The 17,777-nt window shown below is 34.4% G+C and overlaps 1 protein-coding gene across 1 annotated transcript in view; it reads right to left on the reverse strand.

Annotated features, from left to right (window-relative positions):
* The window catches only part of LOC149787906 (phospholipid-transporting ATPase ABCA3-like), a 99,580-nt gene extending 82,658 nt beyond the window's left edge, over positions 1 to 16,922 (reverse strand). The window contains exons 1-3 of the mRNA XM_089974152.1: positions 16,244 to 16,922; positions 3,669 to 3,908; positions 1,334 to 1,581 (exon numbers count right to left, since the gene is read on the reverse strand). Coding sequence (XP_089830278.1) covers positions 1,334 to 1,581; positions 3,669 to 3,908; positions 16,244 to 16,541 — 786 coding nt within the window. The 5' untranslated portion in view covers positions 16,542 to 16,922. The remainder of the gene's footprint in view (positions 1 to 1,333; positions 1,582 to 3,668; positions 3,909 to 16,243) is intronic.
* Between the last annotated feature and the right edge of the window lie 855 nt (positions 16,923 to 17,777).

The following is a 17,777-nucleotide window of genomic DNA, read 5'->3' on the forward strand; positions in this document are numbered from 1 at the left end:
ATTTTTTGTCTGCAGCTGTAATTGTTACCCACCAACATGTTTAATGCAATAAAAGTTTTGCTTTAAATTGTATTTTCCTGTTCCGTAAGTCAGATTTAATTTCAAAAAGACATTCCCCAAGTTTTCTAGCTTGTAAAGGCAGCACTCACTTTCTTTCCAAGTTAAGAATCCTTTTGATAGAGCTGCAAATTTAATACATGTACTTGTTCACTGCCAAGTCATGTTACCAGTGTATGTTTGACCTTAATCTCATAGCTTCTTTTCCCCAAATGACAAACCTTTGATCAAGCCACAAGCCTGATGCTTGCTCAGCGCCATGTAACAGCGGGTGATTATTTGAACACCCTGTGTTGTTGCTGCATAACTGTCATGTGTTCAGTTGCAGACTTTAATATATTTCACTCACTGTATCATCAAATTGCTACTTAAAGACCCTAACTCAGTCCAACATTAAGCACCCACAAATGACAATGAAGCTGAGGAAACATATGATATTTACGATGACTAGACAATGATGGAGGATTTCAGAACTTTATCAGACAATGACGATAAATTCTTGGACTTTATATCAGAAGACATTAAAATCTGTTATAGGATATTGTGAATCAAAAACTTTCAATGTTTATTTGGCAAGTGTGTGGAATTAATGTAACCATAGGATGTTGTGAATCTGATCATTCTAACTATTTTTATACCAGACTGTGACCTATTATTGAATGCATGGATTTTAATCATATAAATGGATTTCAAATGTCAAGCATTTTGAATTTTAGTGATATAATTTTAATATTATTATAGACAAGGAAATTCACAGCACAGATATCTATTATAGAAAAGGAAATTCATAACTCTGAGATTTATTACACGCAAGGAAATTCATGATGGGTTTATTATAGACAAGGAAATTCATAACACATTTTTGTTATTCATGACTCTAGGGTTTATTGTTATTCATGACTCTGGGATTTATTGAAATTCATAACACTAGGGTTTATTATAGACAAGGAAATTCACAACACCGGGGTTTATTACAGACAAGGAAATTCATAACTCTGGAGTTTATCATAGACAAGGAAATTCGTAACACATTTTTTTTTTTTATCCACTAGGAAATTCATAACACTGAAATTTATTATAGACTAGAATTACTATACTTTAGGACATGATCTATGTTTTTACTGTGGCTTGATTAAAAGCTGCCAATCTTTTACAGCTGATCGATAGCAGAGGTTAAAAGTTGCAACTGGCAATAAAGGTGAGGGACTGAGGTTAAAAGTTGCAACTGGCAATCAAGGCGAGGAACTGGTGAACAGCAATTACTCTCTTATCTCACCTTAAGTTTATTTTCCTTCTCATAAGCAATGTTCTTGGTGATCTGGAGTGCATTCAAGATGAAACTGAGAACAATGAAGAGAGGAAGATTGGACTGGAGCACACTGATCAACACATCACGTAGATGAGGTGGATATGGCATTTTTTGCATGGCAACAGTGGTATTCAATGTTGTATTTCCTGTCACTGTTTCTATGATTGCCATATCCAGATGGTACTTCAGTGCAAGAAATCCAGTAGCATAATAATCTGCAATGATTGGAAAAAATAGACTTTACTAATAAAACTTGTATATTAGTAATGACATATATATTTAATAAAACTTGTATATTGGTAATGACATATATATTTAATAAAACTTGTATATTGGTAATGACATATATATATATATATATATATATATATATATATATATATATATATATATATATATATGGTTGTGGCATCTAATTGCGTTTCAGCACAAAAGTGGTGATATGGTGGCAACTAAATGTAAAATTGATGAACTGCACAAAAACCTATGATGGTAAGCCTGATAAAATACATAAAATCTCTAAATTTCATTAAATGGTATATAAAATAAAATATAAAGGCAATACATGTAAAATTCATTAAATGGTGTATCAAATAAAATATAAAGGCAATACTTGTAAAATTCATTAAATGGTGTATCAAATAATATATAAAGGCAACAGATGTAAAATCATTAAAGCATCTGGTCAAATTTGTTTTTCGCACAGTATTCAATCAAAAGATTTCCTCAGGTCCTACAGCATCATACGATTTTGTGCCATCAAAATACTCCGACTCACAGGGTGAAAGTCAACATATTCAACAACAAAAATAATGACATGAAGCTCAGCTGCTTATAAACAAAATTTAATGGAAGATTTTGAAAATGTAAATTGTCAATCTACTTCTCCAAATGACACAAAATAGAACCATAAAGGAAATTACTGCATATTTTCAGCCCTATTAAAACTCTTCTAGAAGCTCCATCACTGTATTCTGAATTAATCACTTCGTCTCTACATCAGAGATACTAAATTTGATTGAGAATTCATAACTAATCCTATTATCAAGAAGAGTCTTAAAAAGCTGTTGAAAAAAGCAAAAATAATTCTAATGGCTTGCCTTTGTAAATCCCCCCTTTTTTACTCCATATCCACAAACACCCCTACCCTTATATTTAACCCCACTGCCAGACTCATGGACCAAAATGCAAATCTGTCCAGTATATGATGCAAGTTCCTGACACAAATGTATATGATGAAGTCAGAAAATGTCATTGAAACGTTTATATATTTGACCTTCTATAAACCTGCCAAGAGCTCATGAGATGGAAGCCAAAACATAAACCCCTCAGCAAACGTTATCCTTGAAAAATGTGAGCTTGCCTCAAAAATAATATCCTAATATTAGTAAATTCAAAAGATAAAATAAAATATTTTATATTTTATGAAAATCACATTATATCCAAGAAATGCAAGAATGATCTTGCCTACAGGATGAAAATGGCATATACAATAAATGAAAGAAACTGTGACCAGTTATGTAGAACAATGCACTACATCTGAATGCTACAATAAAGGTGCCGATATATGTACTGTGGTTAGATAGCAGAGTTTAAAAGTTGCAAAACATAAAGCATTAGGAAGTCAAAACATGACCACATGCTGGTAAAATAGCTTGTGTAGATGTAGTGTTTTACGCATTTTACCCAGATTAATGATGTTATATAAAATTTCTTGCACCACTCTCTCAATTTTGTAATTCTTGCATGCAGGCAAGTGCCATGCAAACTTCAGCTTGCTTGAACCAAACCTGAGCTTGTAAATTCCTGACAATGTATTATTTATCACAGTCACATACAAAAAAAGCGTGTCCACTGCAATATAGAAATCCCTCACATCTCACTCTCCACCACAAATGCAATTATAATACTGCAATTGAGGTACTCATATCAGTTGAAATTAATCATAAAGTATAGCTTCTCTTTGCTATCCTTAATTCATTTGGCAAAAGTACACTGCATATTATCTCTCTATCCAACATACACACTTTCAAGTATGAATACACTGCATGTGAATAAGAAACATCCATACATATACCAAATTTGTTTATGATATATATATTTCTTGCTTTGCTCCCACTTCTTCCTGTTAGCTCTCACTTCTCCCCATAAAGCTCGCACTTCACCCTAATTCTCAAGTCTAGCTAATCATCCCTTTTTCTTGGAAAGCTGGAGAAAACAATGAACAATAACTTAAGGTTATATATTTGTCATCTGAAGCTGCTAATTTTGAGTTCTGAAAATGTTTTTTTCCCTGACTTACAAGGTTCTCCACCAGTTGAGTCATTATTTCTTGGTCCAGAACTCTGAAAGATGGGGTATGTGTTGCGTGTCCTCCACTGATCTTGATCCTCATGTCCCGGACGAAGTGCCACCCGAAGGGAATAACTGATGCTAGTGTCTAAGGATGAGCTATAGTCGCCTTTAAACACCACTCCAGCCCAAACGTTATTTGAAATACTGTATTCAATCTCCAATTCTTTTTCCGTGTTGAAGGCCGATACTGCAATAAATAACAACATCATGAAGGTCAGCAAAAAAGGATTGTATAAATGACTCCGACTTATTACTGGGGATGCATCAAACTATACAACTGCTGTTAACACCCAACATGATATTTAATATGGGTTGCAGCAGTCCAATGATATAGGAGGTATCAGGAATTCAAATACTGTTCAACAATTCTCCTCACAAGATTTTTCTTATATCTGAGGATATCCACAGATTTTAGGAATTTCTCAACTTTTATATTTTTCAAGATTAAAAAGGTTTCACATTTTCAATTTGAAAACTAACATGAACCCCTCAAACAGACTAAAACTAATACTGACCAAAGAAGACAATTTTATTTTTTCAACTGCTAAGTGTTGAAAACATCTCATAATCTTGAGTATCGTAACAACATGATTTTCAATTTGGTTGCTGTGGTTGCAGCATAGCATGTAAAATACACTATTTTCATTTAGAACCAGCATTATTATAATCCGCTGGAAAAACACCATATCAAGATTTTCAATTGTACCTTCATGACAAGCTATAATGGGTAATAAGACTGGCACCAGTTTCATTACGGAACAATCAAACATCAGACTGTGTCAAGTCTTTTGATGAAAACTGCATGTCACTATGACCATCCATCTGGGAATAGCTCTATAACAATATGTTCAAGATAGCCATATCGAAGGTCAGATCAATGCCATTTTCATTTAGAACCCAAATCTAACATAAGAAATCCCCTACTGATATGACCGTCTGTAACAGAACAACATAAGAAATCCCCTGCTGATATGACCATCTGTAACAGGACAACATAAGAAATCCCTGACTAATATGACCATCTGTAACAAAATAAAATAAGAGATCCCCTACTGATATGACCATCTGTAACAGGACAACATAAGAAATCCCCTACTGCTATGACCATCTGTAACAGGACAACATAGGAAATCCCCACCTGATATGACCATCTGTAATAGGACAACATAGGAAATCCCCATCTGATATGACCATCTGTAACAGGACAACATAAGAAATCCCCGACTGATATGACAATCTGTAACAGGACAACATAAGAAATCCCCTACTGGTAATATCATCTGTAACAGGACAACATAGGAAATCCCCATCTGATATGATCATCTGTAACAGGACAACATAAGAAATCCCCTACTGATATGACCATCTGTAACAGGACAACATAGGAAATCTCCTACTGATAATATCATCTGTAACAGGATCAGTAGTGATACCAAGATAGCAGCTATGCATCTAATAAAAAAGGTGCATCTTACATCCTAAGAACCTTGAGATGAATCTGTATGTAAAGTGTCATAGAAATTTAGAAAGAATAGTCTTAATGGCTGGATGAATGATGGAAAATCCCATTCATCCTTCTTGTCCATGACTGTCAGATACATAAACTAATTCTGGATACTTTCATCTATTTATATCTATAAGAAAAATACTCAGGCTCATGGAAACCACTCATTCTCTTGTCCTAACTGGGTAAAATTTGCCCAGGCCAGGTAAAACTTGCCTGGACCAGGTGAAACTTTACTACCTACTCATTCCTGGGCCGAGTAGATGGTGACCTGAAGAAGAGTAGAGAAGAGCATTCTCTATGCATTATAAGTTCAACATCACTTATTGTTTATCACACGATAGTTATAGATTACTTTTGCCTAATCTGACTACATGTTATTATCATACATCATGTCACTCAAGTTTTCCAATGAATGAGTTATCAAACATCTGCATGAATTAGACCTGAGACAAAGAATGTCAAAATGAATCCCAGGATCAAAGGAACATTTAATGAGTGGATCTTAATTTGGATTATTTTGGTATGACACTGTCTGACCAGACAATGATAAAAAATGTACATTTTCTGTCTCTCAACTTTTACCATTTCTGACTCATAACAACGTGTCGTAGCTCATTTAAAAGGAAGCTTTCCTTGCATATTTCTGAAAAATTCACAGCAAATGCAAATACCAGTAAGAAATCAAAGGCTATCTGTGCAAATGCAATTTCTTTGAGTTTCAAACCAGGTCTCTTATTATGTTTAATATCCATTGGGAACACCAGATACATGTATTTTCAAGGCATCAACCCATTTTAGTATCAAGCCTGCAACAAGTACCTGAGAATGTCTGGAAAAAGTGAAAAAAATGTATTCTCTTCAGTACAGCAAAGATGGTGACAAGTAACTGCTGCAATTCAATCATCACAGCACATTCTGGCCAACAAGACAATCACGCATCAGTATACTCAGCAAGACAATCATTTATCAGTATGCCCAGCAAGACAATTATTTATCAGTATACCCAGCAAGACAATCATTTATCAGTATGCCCAGCAAGACAATCATTTATCAGTATGCCCAGCAATACAATTATGCATCAGTATGCCCAGCAAGACAATCATTTATCAGTATGCCCAGCAATACAATTATGCACCAGTATGCCCAGCAAGACAATCATTTATCAGTGTGCCCAGCAAGACAATCATTTATCAGTATGCCCAGCAATACAATTATGCATCAGTATGCCCAGCAAGACAATCATTTATCAGTATGCCCAGCAATACAATTATGCATCAGTATACCCAGCAAGACAATCATTTATCAGTGTGCCCAGCAAGACAATCATTTATCAGTATGTCCAGCAAGACAAGTATGCATCAGTATGCATAGCAAGACAATCATTTATCAGTATGCCCAGCAAGACAATCATTTATCAGTATGCCCAGCAAGACAATTATACATCTGTATGCCCAGCAAGAAATGACATCTAGGTTGGTAAACAGGGTTGCATTATATCCGTGCTTACCAATAAAGGATGTTGGCCCCATGTGGCCAAGTGGTCTAAAGCACTCATCTTGACAGATCACTGCCCTTTCACCTCTTTCTACATGGGGTTTATACTGGGGATCTGCCAATGTGGGTATGTGAGAAAGTTGTCAGTAGCTTCCCATGGGTCTGTGATTCTTACTTGGATTTTCCCCCATTCTTCCTACACCATTTATACTGGTCATCATGAATAGCCTATCTTACACAGAAATGGAATTAAACTCAAAACAACCACCACCAATAAAAAAATACCTGCATGGTAATGTTTCAATGTTCTTTTAGAAATAAAGTATTCTAGTTGCATTTATGATGTTAGTTTTCTTTTGTTTATAAAATTCTAATAGTATGTTTACTGTATGTATGTGTTGCTGTTGGAAACTGTGCCTATAAATGTGACCCAGCTCTTACACTGATATTGTTTCATAACATAAAAAGTGGCTTGGACAACAGAATATATCACTGAAATAATGTACATCTATTTATATTATCTTACCTCTGAAAATATGAAATATAATCCACGCTTTCCTTCAAAAAAGCTTCAAGCAATTTCGACACTAAAATTCCAAATATAGCAATTGTTTCCCTTAATATGTAATACTGTGTTGTAAGAAATAAATGGAAAACCAGTTTAGTTTATTGGAAAAGGGAATAAAAAGACGCATGTGTGAGTGGAGAGAGTATTCTGAATGTAGCTTTAAAAAAAAAAATCAGTCATATTGCTACGATGTCTGCAGTGTGACAGTTTATAGTCATGTCTAGCACTGGGGCATCATGCTGCAGACATGTAACATGATGTCCTACCCAGTCATATTATCCTGACACCAGGCAAACCAGTCCTAACACTAACCTCTTAATGCTGAGTACCAAACGAAGCAGCTGTCAGTACGATTTATTTTTAAGTCTTTGGTATGACTCAGCCAGGGTTTGAACCCACAACATTCTCTGTCAGAGGCAGACACTAACCACTAGGCCACTGGAGTAGTTGGAATACAAAGATAACAACCCATGCACATGTACATATTTAAACACTTTACATTACACAATGTAATCCACATTAGTAAGAACAGGAATTCATGTGCATGGCTGCTTTATCTCCCTTTGCATGCTATTCAATGGTACATATAGGACTCACAGTACTAATTCAACTCCAATGGTAAACATATGGAAACACTATCATATTCAAAATTCAATAACTTAAAATTTATGGGTAATGATAATGACACCTATAATTCCTCATGCACATCAATCCTTGGTGCAAGCTTATGTGTGGAGAACACCATATGACCTGCGGCACTTTGTTTACATACATGTGCATGAAACACGTGTTATTGATTCTGCACCAAATGAATCAGGTGCTACTTTCAGTATTGAGTACTCCCGAGTCAAGCCTGTAAAAATGCTAAAATTGCATCAGAAATCTGTCAATATTTTTTTTACATTACATATAGGATAAGCTCTCAAAAGATATTTTTCCTAAAATTTTAATTTTCATTATTAACCAATTATGGACCACCAAACCTGTTAATACTCTATTATTTCTTCACCCATTTCTAGACTGGTTCACAGTTCTTCCGTATAATTAGTACTGTGTGTCCTATAAAGGCCTACAATTATACATCAACTCCCATGTAACACTGATGACCAGTGATTTTACATTTAAATATATCAAATTACTTTAGCAAAACACTGCATTCACTTCAGACATGTATTGAATGATATTATTATAATTTCAATTGTGTTCAACAAATGTAAAAAATATGAAACACTAAAAAACCTAAACATATCTGAAGCTTTCTGCTATTGCTGACATCACTGGAAAAATAACATCTCCTGATTATGCAGGCAAGACAAACATGTTTCTACCCCCCCACACACACACACATTATCAGATATCCAACTAATGTGATTTTACTGTAATATAAATTGTGTAAAGAATATCTTTTACAAAATCCAACAGTGGCAATTAAATACAGCATCTGTCAACCCAAGCCCCCAATGAAAAATTTGTCTCTTTAAACATCTTTGCTTAAATACTGATTGGTTGGTGTCTAGATACATGAGAACTGAAAAGCCTTCCAAGATTTCTTGTACATGTAATTTAAGAAACACCACAAATTATGTACTGCCCTCTCAATTCTTACATATAAATATGCCTACATCACTGAGTTTCAGTATGTAAATATGGCATGAAATGCTGTAAATACTTGCTTATAATATCAGTTCAACTGCAAACTGCACAAACCCAGATCTGCCATCATATCATGTGCCAAATGGTCTGGATCTGTGTAGTTTGTAAGGAGGAATCAGTAGAAACAGCATAGACCTAGATCCGCATGTACAACATGATATGGCCGATCAGGATCTTTGTTGTTATGCAGTTTGTCTGGATTTATAATTACAGGGATTACAGACATATACTTAGCATCCAACTACGTGCTATAAATTCTCCTTTATTTATCATTTAAGGATGCTCCATTTTATCAGATGCACATGGACTCACTTAAGCCACCAGAAAGATCTTTTTATTATGATCAAATAAATATTACTTCTTAACTTCATTTTTTCAAAATTTGTATATATTCAGTTTATCTTAACTGAGATAGGGATATAGTTTTGTAGCCACATGATCCAGCAGGTTTAAATTGTTTGAGAAAAGAAATGAAAATTGCATTCTACTTGTAAAATGCCTGTATGTTAATTTGGCTTGGTATTCTGCATTTTGTATGTTTGCTGAAAGGGTGATTGACTGGCATACTATCTATTTTTCATTTTATGATCCAAATACATCTGTCAGGTGACTGTTTCTGCCCATCCAGCATGTATATTGGACTTGTACCAAACACTATCTACGGTCTCAAAATCACCCACTGGCATCTCCATTCTCACTTTCCCATACTCAAATAATATACTTCATAACTTTTAAAAATATTCTTGTCGTAATTATCATCGACCAGTATTAGCCAAATGAAATTGTCATCTGAAGACGAACCACTCTGGGAATCAGCCATTTTGGGTTTATAGGCAGCCTGTATTTTAAATATACATTTGTAACACTTTTCAATTCAAGGTCCAAACTACAACATAATGTTTCTTACAGGGTACAATGTGCCAATCAAATTTAGTTTAACAAATATTCATGTCTAGCTGAAGAAGCGAGAAGTGTAAATAGTTGCCTAGTAACACAGATGTCACAACTAGCACTACAATGTCTACAGAAACCTACTGATCTGGAATTCCACTAATATGCCTCCCCACCTCTTGTGGTCCAACTTGTCCAGGATGTCCATAATTCTACCTGTAGATTGGTTTTCTACTTAAAATAGATGCCCAAACAATATGCCAGGTATCCTAATAATTTTTGCAATGCAAGTAACCTCTACCACAGTGCCATGTAAACTGTTTCTAATTAAGAGATTTACAACACCCAAAGCAGTAAATAAGGTGTCTCTGTGTTCCTGTTGAGTCACTGTTACTGTATTAACCCAGTGTGGAGCAGATGAGGATCTCACAGAGTCCTATATTTTAGTCTTGCATTTGAGGTCATTTTGGTATTTTGCAATAAAGGCTTGTTACCAAACAAATGTATGCTGAGCAGATTTTGATTTATAGATAATTTGCAAATAAAAACACACAATCAATAGCCTGCTTTAAGTCCTAGATATTAGCCTTTCATTGACGTCAGTTTGGTATTTTGCCATAAAGGCTATTTACCAAATAAATGTATCCTGAGCAAATAAGGTACTTATTTTGCATGTCAAAAATATGATCAATACCTAAATTGTTTGGACAGAACCTGATTTAAGGTGGGAGGACCATCATGTTCATGTGTGTATCGACAATGTATCTTATAATATGCTGTGTATCATGAATCACATTGATATGCCGCATAGATGTCTCATTTCACCCCAACATTAATAATGAATGTTGAACAATACTGTAATTTCTGTTCTCTGTATCTCATTAGTTTCCTAGCATTTGCACTCCCTTGTCCTACATGAATAATGAGCTGTCTCTGGCATATGCTGACTTAGTAATGCACCACTAGTTATATATATATATATATATATGACTGTTTGACTATTGAACTAAGCTAGGGGATAAGCAATTTTTAAAATGACTCCTAATACATTGTTTTTCACCATAAAAGAACTGATGTGTGTGTGATTTGGATTTTTAACTTAGCTTTAACAATTTCTGTCATATCACAACAATATGTCTGCAGTGCGGCAGTTTATAGTGATGTCTAGCATCGAGGCATCAAGCAGCAGACACACAAAATCATGTGCAACCCAGTTATAATATTCTGACACCAGGTGACCACTCCTAACACTACCCTCTTAATTCTGAGCACCAAGGTATCTGTCAGTACCATTTTTATAAGTCTTTGGTATGACTTGGCTGTTGTTTGAACCCATGACCTCCGCATTCGAGGCAGATGAAATTTAAATTTTGCCCATTTCCGGGAATTCCAAGCTTTATATGATACACATTAATTTCGTCCAGAGCATCAATCTTAATTACATTTGATTCACCTCTGGCATAACTTCCTACTGCATATTTTCCGTCCATAACAAACTGTATGCGCCAGTGATCAACATTTGCAAAACGAATATTTACACCTAATCGCCCCCAATTCAAGATCCATATGAAACGGATGAGCCAACAGGTCACTAATGTCACACTTAGGTGGGCATAACTGAATCAAGGATATACTGTTTCAAGATTATATTTGATGTTTTTAATTGAGGAAGAGGGGATCAATTATGATTTTATTGGATTAACATTTAAATCAAACATCAGCATTTGTCTGACTGTCCATCAACATACACAATTCTACCTGTAACAGGTACAAAAGTACCATTTTAAAATCCATCTACTGTCCGCAATTTAATAGTTACCATCTATTGCTTTTGAAAAGAAAAGTTATTAATAATTTTAAGACAAAAAGAATACATATATTTAGGCATATTCTCCCTATAATTAGAGTAACCAGTCTACTAGGAACCAGAAATGTAATACCGATGCACTGATGTGGTGTAAACAGGTTACAAATGCTGATACAATGTACAAGGAACTGTTAACTGATTACCTTATTCATTACTGTTGTAATCTGTAGAGTTTAAGGCCAAATGTGGGATTATGTGTTAAAGTAATGAATGAATCAAAAGTGGCTCCTAATAGCTTTCAAGTCTTTAAATTATAAAAAACGAGTGAACTTTGATTTTTTTGTACTGTTGAATTCTTCTTGCATTGCTCAAAATGTTTACCGAAGAATACTTAAGGAAAGTTTATACATGTTCAAGTTCATGTTATGTCTAATTGCCAAATCTTTCTCCCAATACTAATAGGAAATTAAAAAAACACTGGCAAAGAAATATGAAACATTAGAACACATCTCATGTCTAACTCTTGAACTTTCTCCTTAAGATTAACTTGGCTTGGAGAAGTATTGGCAAGCAGTGACTCTGAAATCAGTCAAAAACTTTTAGGCCATTTAGGGTCATTTGCAAGGAGTAAAATTAGGAAGATCTAATTAGCTAACATGTTCTGTTGACATGTGACTCAAGGCCTGCAATTGTGACTGTTAATCCTTGATAAAACTGGATATACTTTTTCATGTTGTTTGATGCATTAGTTTGATAATCAGCTTGAATTGGTTTGATACAGAAACAAAATATCTAATAGTTGTAGAGGTATATATTTGCATTTAAAATGGTTTAAAAAGTTTCAAATTAAAAATGTTGAAAAGTTAAAAATATAATAAAATGTACAATAATTCTTTAACTATTTAATATACTAAATATTCACACATACATAATTAGAAAAAGAAAAACTTGTACAAAACTTAGCATTGTCCATGTCCCTCTCAATGTCTTCTTGTCTCTTACAATATACTGTACAAGTCTTTATTCAATATTAGACAAGAAGTCTTGAACATCAGTCTGCTCCATGAATAACAAACAACCCCAGTGCTGAACTCAAGACTTTCAAAAACTAATGACCTCTAAGATCTCGGGTCTGATTTTTAAGATTTTCATTTTGACTCCCAAGGGTATGGAGTTATGAGTCAATTGACTTGAGTTATAAAATTACTGCAAACAGAGGGCTAAACTTCATGCAAAGGAAATGGGAGCTAACTGCCTTTCCCAAACACACAATGAAGCAGCCAATGCAGGCTGACCTGTATAGATTCTGAATCCATGACACTTGGATCACTTTACAGTGCAGGTGCTTGGTGCTGGGAGATTAACAATCTAGATATCTAAATGCAAGAAGTATATTAATGATAGCCAAAGGATTTACTCTATCAAACAATTCAAAGAAATCTTAAATGTGAATAATAATTAGTGTCACTTAAATACTCCCAAATTTGCAGAATAAACATGTCACAATATGTTACTGACTCTCCAAAAATGCTAAATGGTCTGGAGATTTTAATAAAGTTATCAGAAATGAATTTCCATCAGATTTATGACCATTTAGTAGATAAAATGATAACAGCGATGAAAGGAACAAAGTTTGAAAAAAGAAATTGCATTTGCAATTTTTTCTGAAAGGTATGTAATAGAAATTACAGTTTCAAGGAACAATGACCTTTTCTGTGTACATTATTAGTGATTGCATCCATGAAAAATAAATACGATACACTCTAGAACATTGTTATTTTAAATTAAAATACCCAAAGTATAGAATAATATTATTTAAAAGAAAATAATAAAACTACTAAAAAATGTTACTTAAAATTAAAATACCTAAACAATAAAAAATTAAAATAGCAAAATGATTGATTGATTGATTGTTTGTTTTTTAACGGCGCATCAGCACTTTTAGGCTATTTAGCGCCAAACAAAGTGTTACTTGTATAATCTTTTAAAACTTATAAAAGGTTCTATATCGACCAGCGATATAAAAGAACAAATGGTTGAAATTAAAAACGGTAAGATGGTAACGGTGCAAAATAAAGCTTCCCGATCAACGGGAGATGTAAAGAAGATGAATAGGTATTAAAATGGGACGGTATGTATATTGCATAAAACTGCACAAGGTGATAGCATAAAAGTCAGAGTTTAGAGTAAATATTTACGGCTTTCAAGAACTCGATAATACGAGTGATGTTTATATTATCAAAAAGTTCTTTCATGTCATGCACAACGTAATAACGATCGCGCGTAGGTTGTAGGTCAAAGCACTCTATCATAAAGTGCTTGACAGTGAATGGTTCATTGCAAGAAACGCACTCTGGTGGGTCTTCACCTTTTAGTATGTGGGTGTGGGTGATATAAGTATGACCAATTCGGATTCTTGCAAGTAAAATGTTAGTTTAATGAACAATATATATTATTATTTTAAATACAGATCAATTAATTGTTATACTTACATCCAGGATTCTGAAAATGGGTTTATGTAGATATTTATAAGGTTTGAAACTAACATTCATCTGTAGGTCAGATACTAGTAGATTTCAGTTTAAAATAAAACTGGCATTAGTGTAATGGGACTAAAGAAAATTTTATTTTTAAATTTAGGTTCGACAGAATGGGTGGGGATGGGCTGGTTCTTTATTAATCTGCAAGGATCTTGATTTTTGCACGGACTGTAGTAAGTTTATTGAAACTATACAATTCTAAACATGCTTTGATAGCTAAATGGCATAAACCACAAAACAAGACTGGACAAATATTAAAATTTTAAAAGAACTTGCTTAAATTGGTTTAGTGCAAAATAAAATAAATACATTCTAAAACAATTTTTTTTTACAAAACAAATTTCGAGGAGAAATTAGTAATTTGCTTGCCTATGTTATTTTTAAAAAAAAGAACATATTGGGAAATATGTTTATTATTATTATCATTATTCTGAATGCACATATTTGATTATCAACCCTATAAATATATGAACATGATGTCAAGATGTTATTCACTGAATATTCAGACCTTCCAAAAGCCAATCTCCACTTCCAAGTCAATATAATGAACATTCACCCAGCAGTGATTGCCTTATTTTGATTTTCAGTGATTGCTATCAGGAATGGTAACTTGTTTGAAATGTGTATTATGAAAGGGGTCTATTATCTTTTATTGAATCCTTTAAGGCGTGGTTTAAGGCACTCTCCGTTACGGATCACTGCCATCTCATAGCTGTCTGCGTGGGTTCGAGTCTCGGATGCGGCTAATGTGGGTATGTGAGAAAGCTTGCCAGTAGTTTCTCATGGGTCGGTGGTTCTTTCCAGGTTCTTCCTCCAAAAATTAATAATGGCTGCCATGATTAGCCTATCGTTTGCTGAAAAATGGTATTAAACCCTACAACAACAAATCCTTTTGTACAAATGAGGTATTCATGTACTATCAGAGCTATCTAACAAACTTCAACTGATTTTAATGAGATTAGGTTAGGAATCATGCAATGGCAACCCAAAGAACACTGAACTTGTCAACATCAAAACAAAGATCCATGGATGTTTAAATTAAGAAACTGTAAGGAAACTTAACAGGGTGATTGAGGATGGTCCAGAGCTTTGGATTTTGATGCAAAAACAGCCATGGAGAAACTTATTAAAGTTTTTTAAAAAAGTTCTGGTAGATGAAGTATGCTATCAATGGAATACATGTATGTTCATTTGTTTCTTCTTCCAGTGTCTTGGAAAGCTGAATGATTTCAAATGAAATTTAATAAATTATTACAGAAAAAGAAAGGTAATCCCTTCCCAAGGCTTTATTCATTGTAAATGTAAAAGTAAAGAATTGTGAAGTAAAAGCTTGAAAATTGCTATAGTTGTAACATCACTGTTACAGTAAAGCAACAGCCTGTGTCAGATGTTTATTATCATACTAAATGTTTCATGATCATCAGTATTAGCAATCTGATGTTAAATACAATAGTGACAATATACAGTAATAATGATCTAAATTATTGTAAAATAACAAAAAGTATCATTTTAGTGTTTGGACTGCAACTTTTTCAAAGAAGCCGCCCTCGACCAAATTTCAAAATCCTATGAAGAACCAACACAGCTGATCCCCTCTCTGGGTGAATTTGATATTAGTCCCGGGGCCCCGAGTGGTCTAAAGCGCTCGCCGTTACGGATCAATGCCATCTCACCTCTGTCCGCGTGAGTTCGAGTCTCAGCCTTGGCTAACGTTGGTACGTGAGAAAGCCTGCCAGTAGCTTCTCGTGGGTCGGTGGTTCTTCCCAGGGTTTTCCAGGGTTCTTCCTCCACCAATTATACTGGCCGCCATGTATAGCCTATCTTGTGCTGAAAAATAGCGTTAAACCCTGCAACAACAACAACAATATTAGTCCCAGTTTCTGTCCCATTATTGATTCCCACTGTTACCGAGTCCACGATCTCTGACGTAATAAAATCCATGTAAAACAAATGAAACCATTGAATATCTAATCATCTGGATTACATAGATCAGTTATTTAAAACAAAACATAAATAACATTTAAAAATAAATTAGAAGTAATTATATGATTAAAATACATACCATTTTTTACTCCAAGGCTGCTTTGAACCTTTGAGATGAGGCTATTGATCACGGCGGTATTAGGTGTGTACAACAACCTTGGCTTGGAATTCGTCAGACTGTAAGTTGCAGGATAAAATGGTTCATAATGGGTGTTGTAGTTCACGTACTGTGAATCTGACAGTGAGCGAATAACAACTAGAATTAACGCAAAGGCTATTGGAATTACGATCTCAAACACCGTCACGCAAACTTTTCTCTTCTGCAATACAAAATTCTTCCACAAAAGAAGAATAAATTGTCTACCCAACGATGCCATTTTGATTGTTTCTACACCTCCGATTATCGGTTGCTAAACCCAAGCCTTCTCACAATCTCATAATATCCTTCAGTCTTCAGCCGCAGCTATAAGTGTAACTGATGACAGCGAGTAGAAAGAATGGCCCTCGAAGATCGATCGATAAACCAGTTTGTCGATGTTTCAGTGGTTTCAAAGAAATGTTATGATCATCGTAATTTTCACGTTAACATATTGGAAGCCATCATTCATACCCGGCATAACTCAACTAACCTAACAATAGCCTAATCCAGAACTTGTATAGTGTACTTTACTTGGAAACCTATATACTGAACTCACGTGAAGACACATGCGATAAGTTTTAGGTTCATGTGTCCTTAAAAATAGTCTCGTGAGAACCACTTTTATGAGATCCGGGTATAACTGCACACCCATCGTCAAGCCCTAGAGCACTGTATTGGACGGTGGCCATCCAAACTCGTATTTCCTAATTATAAATGGTCAGGAAAGTAATTAGGAACCTCTTGTATCGAATATTCGGTACCAAAATTCCTTTTCAGTTCATTGTGCAAAATGTAGATATATAATCTGAATTTTATATTATTTTAGTACACTTAATTAATATCAGTATTTCTGTTTAGAGTGCTTAATCATTGGCCACACGTTTGACGCGTTACTACCTCCTACCAGTGATTATGTAATTGTAATGTTTCGGTGTAGCGATACTTTTCTATACTACTTTACTGTATCTAGGATATAATATCCTCAGGAGTATAAAGAACTTTACATAAAGTTATGTAAATCAAACGTTTATGTAAGCAGCGTTGGTGGTCATTATTAAGGACTGAATCACATGACTGGTCGTGGACTGTACTAGGGAATACTCGTTATATACAAGTATAAAATTTGTACTTTAGATAGAGGAACCGAGAGAAATCCAAATGTTAGATTTTCCTCCTCTTTCAGGCTTATAATTTGGGTGGATCAGGGTCAAAACGGACTAGTGCTTAAAAGGCCCAGTCGAAAAAGGCCCATGTATGTATCATTTACTAATTGCTAGTATCATGTATACTAAAAGTAATATGTAAATATCAAATCCTTGTTTTACTGCGAAATGTCTATAAATAATGTGCAGTTCAGAATCATTGGTTTGTATGTCGCAATCATACATGAGTAACAATGAAATTAATTGCGACACGCTACTTCTTGTTCTTTGTAAAATGAACAATGAAAATAACGCAAGTTGTGATAAAAGTA

The sequence above is a fragment of the Sinohyriopsis cumingii genome, chromosome 11 (genome assembly GCF_028554795.1).
Source record: "Sinohyriopsis cumingii isolate HCF-2022 chromosome 11, ASM2855479v2, whole genome shotgun sequence".
In the NCBI taxonomy this organism is placed as follows: Eukaryota; Metazoa; Mollusca; class Bivalvia; order Unionida; family Unionidae; genus Sinohyriopsis; species Sinohyriopsis cumingii.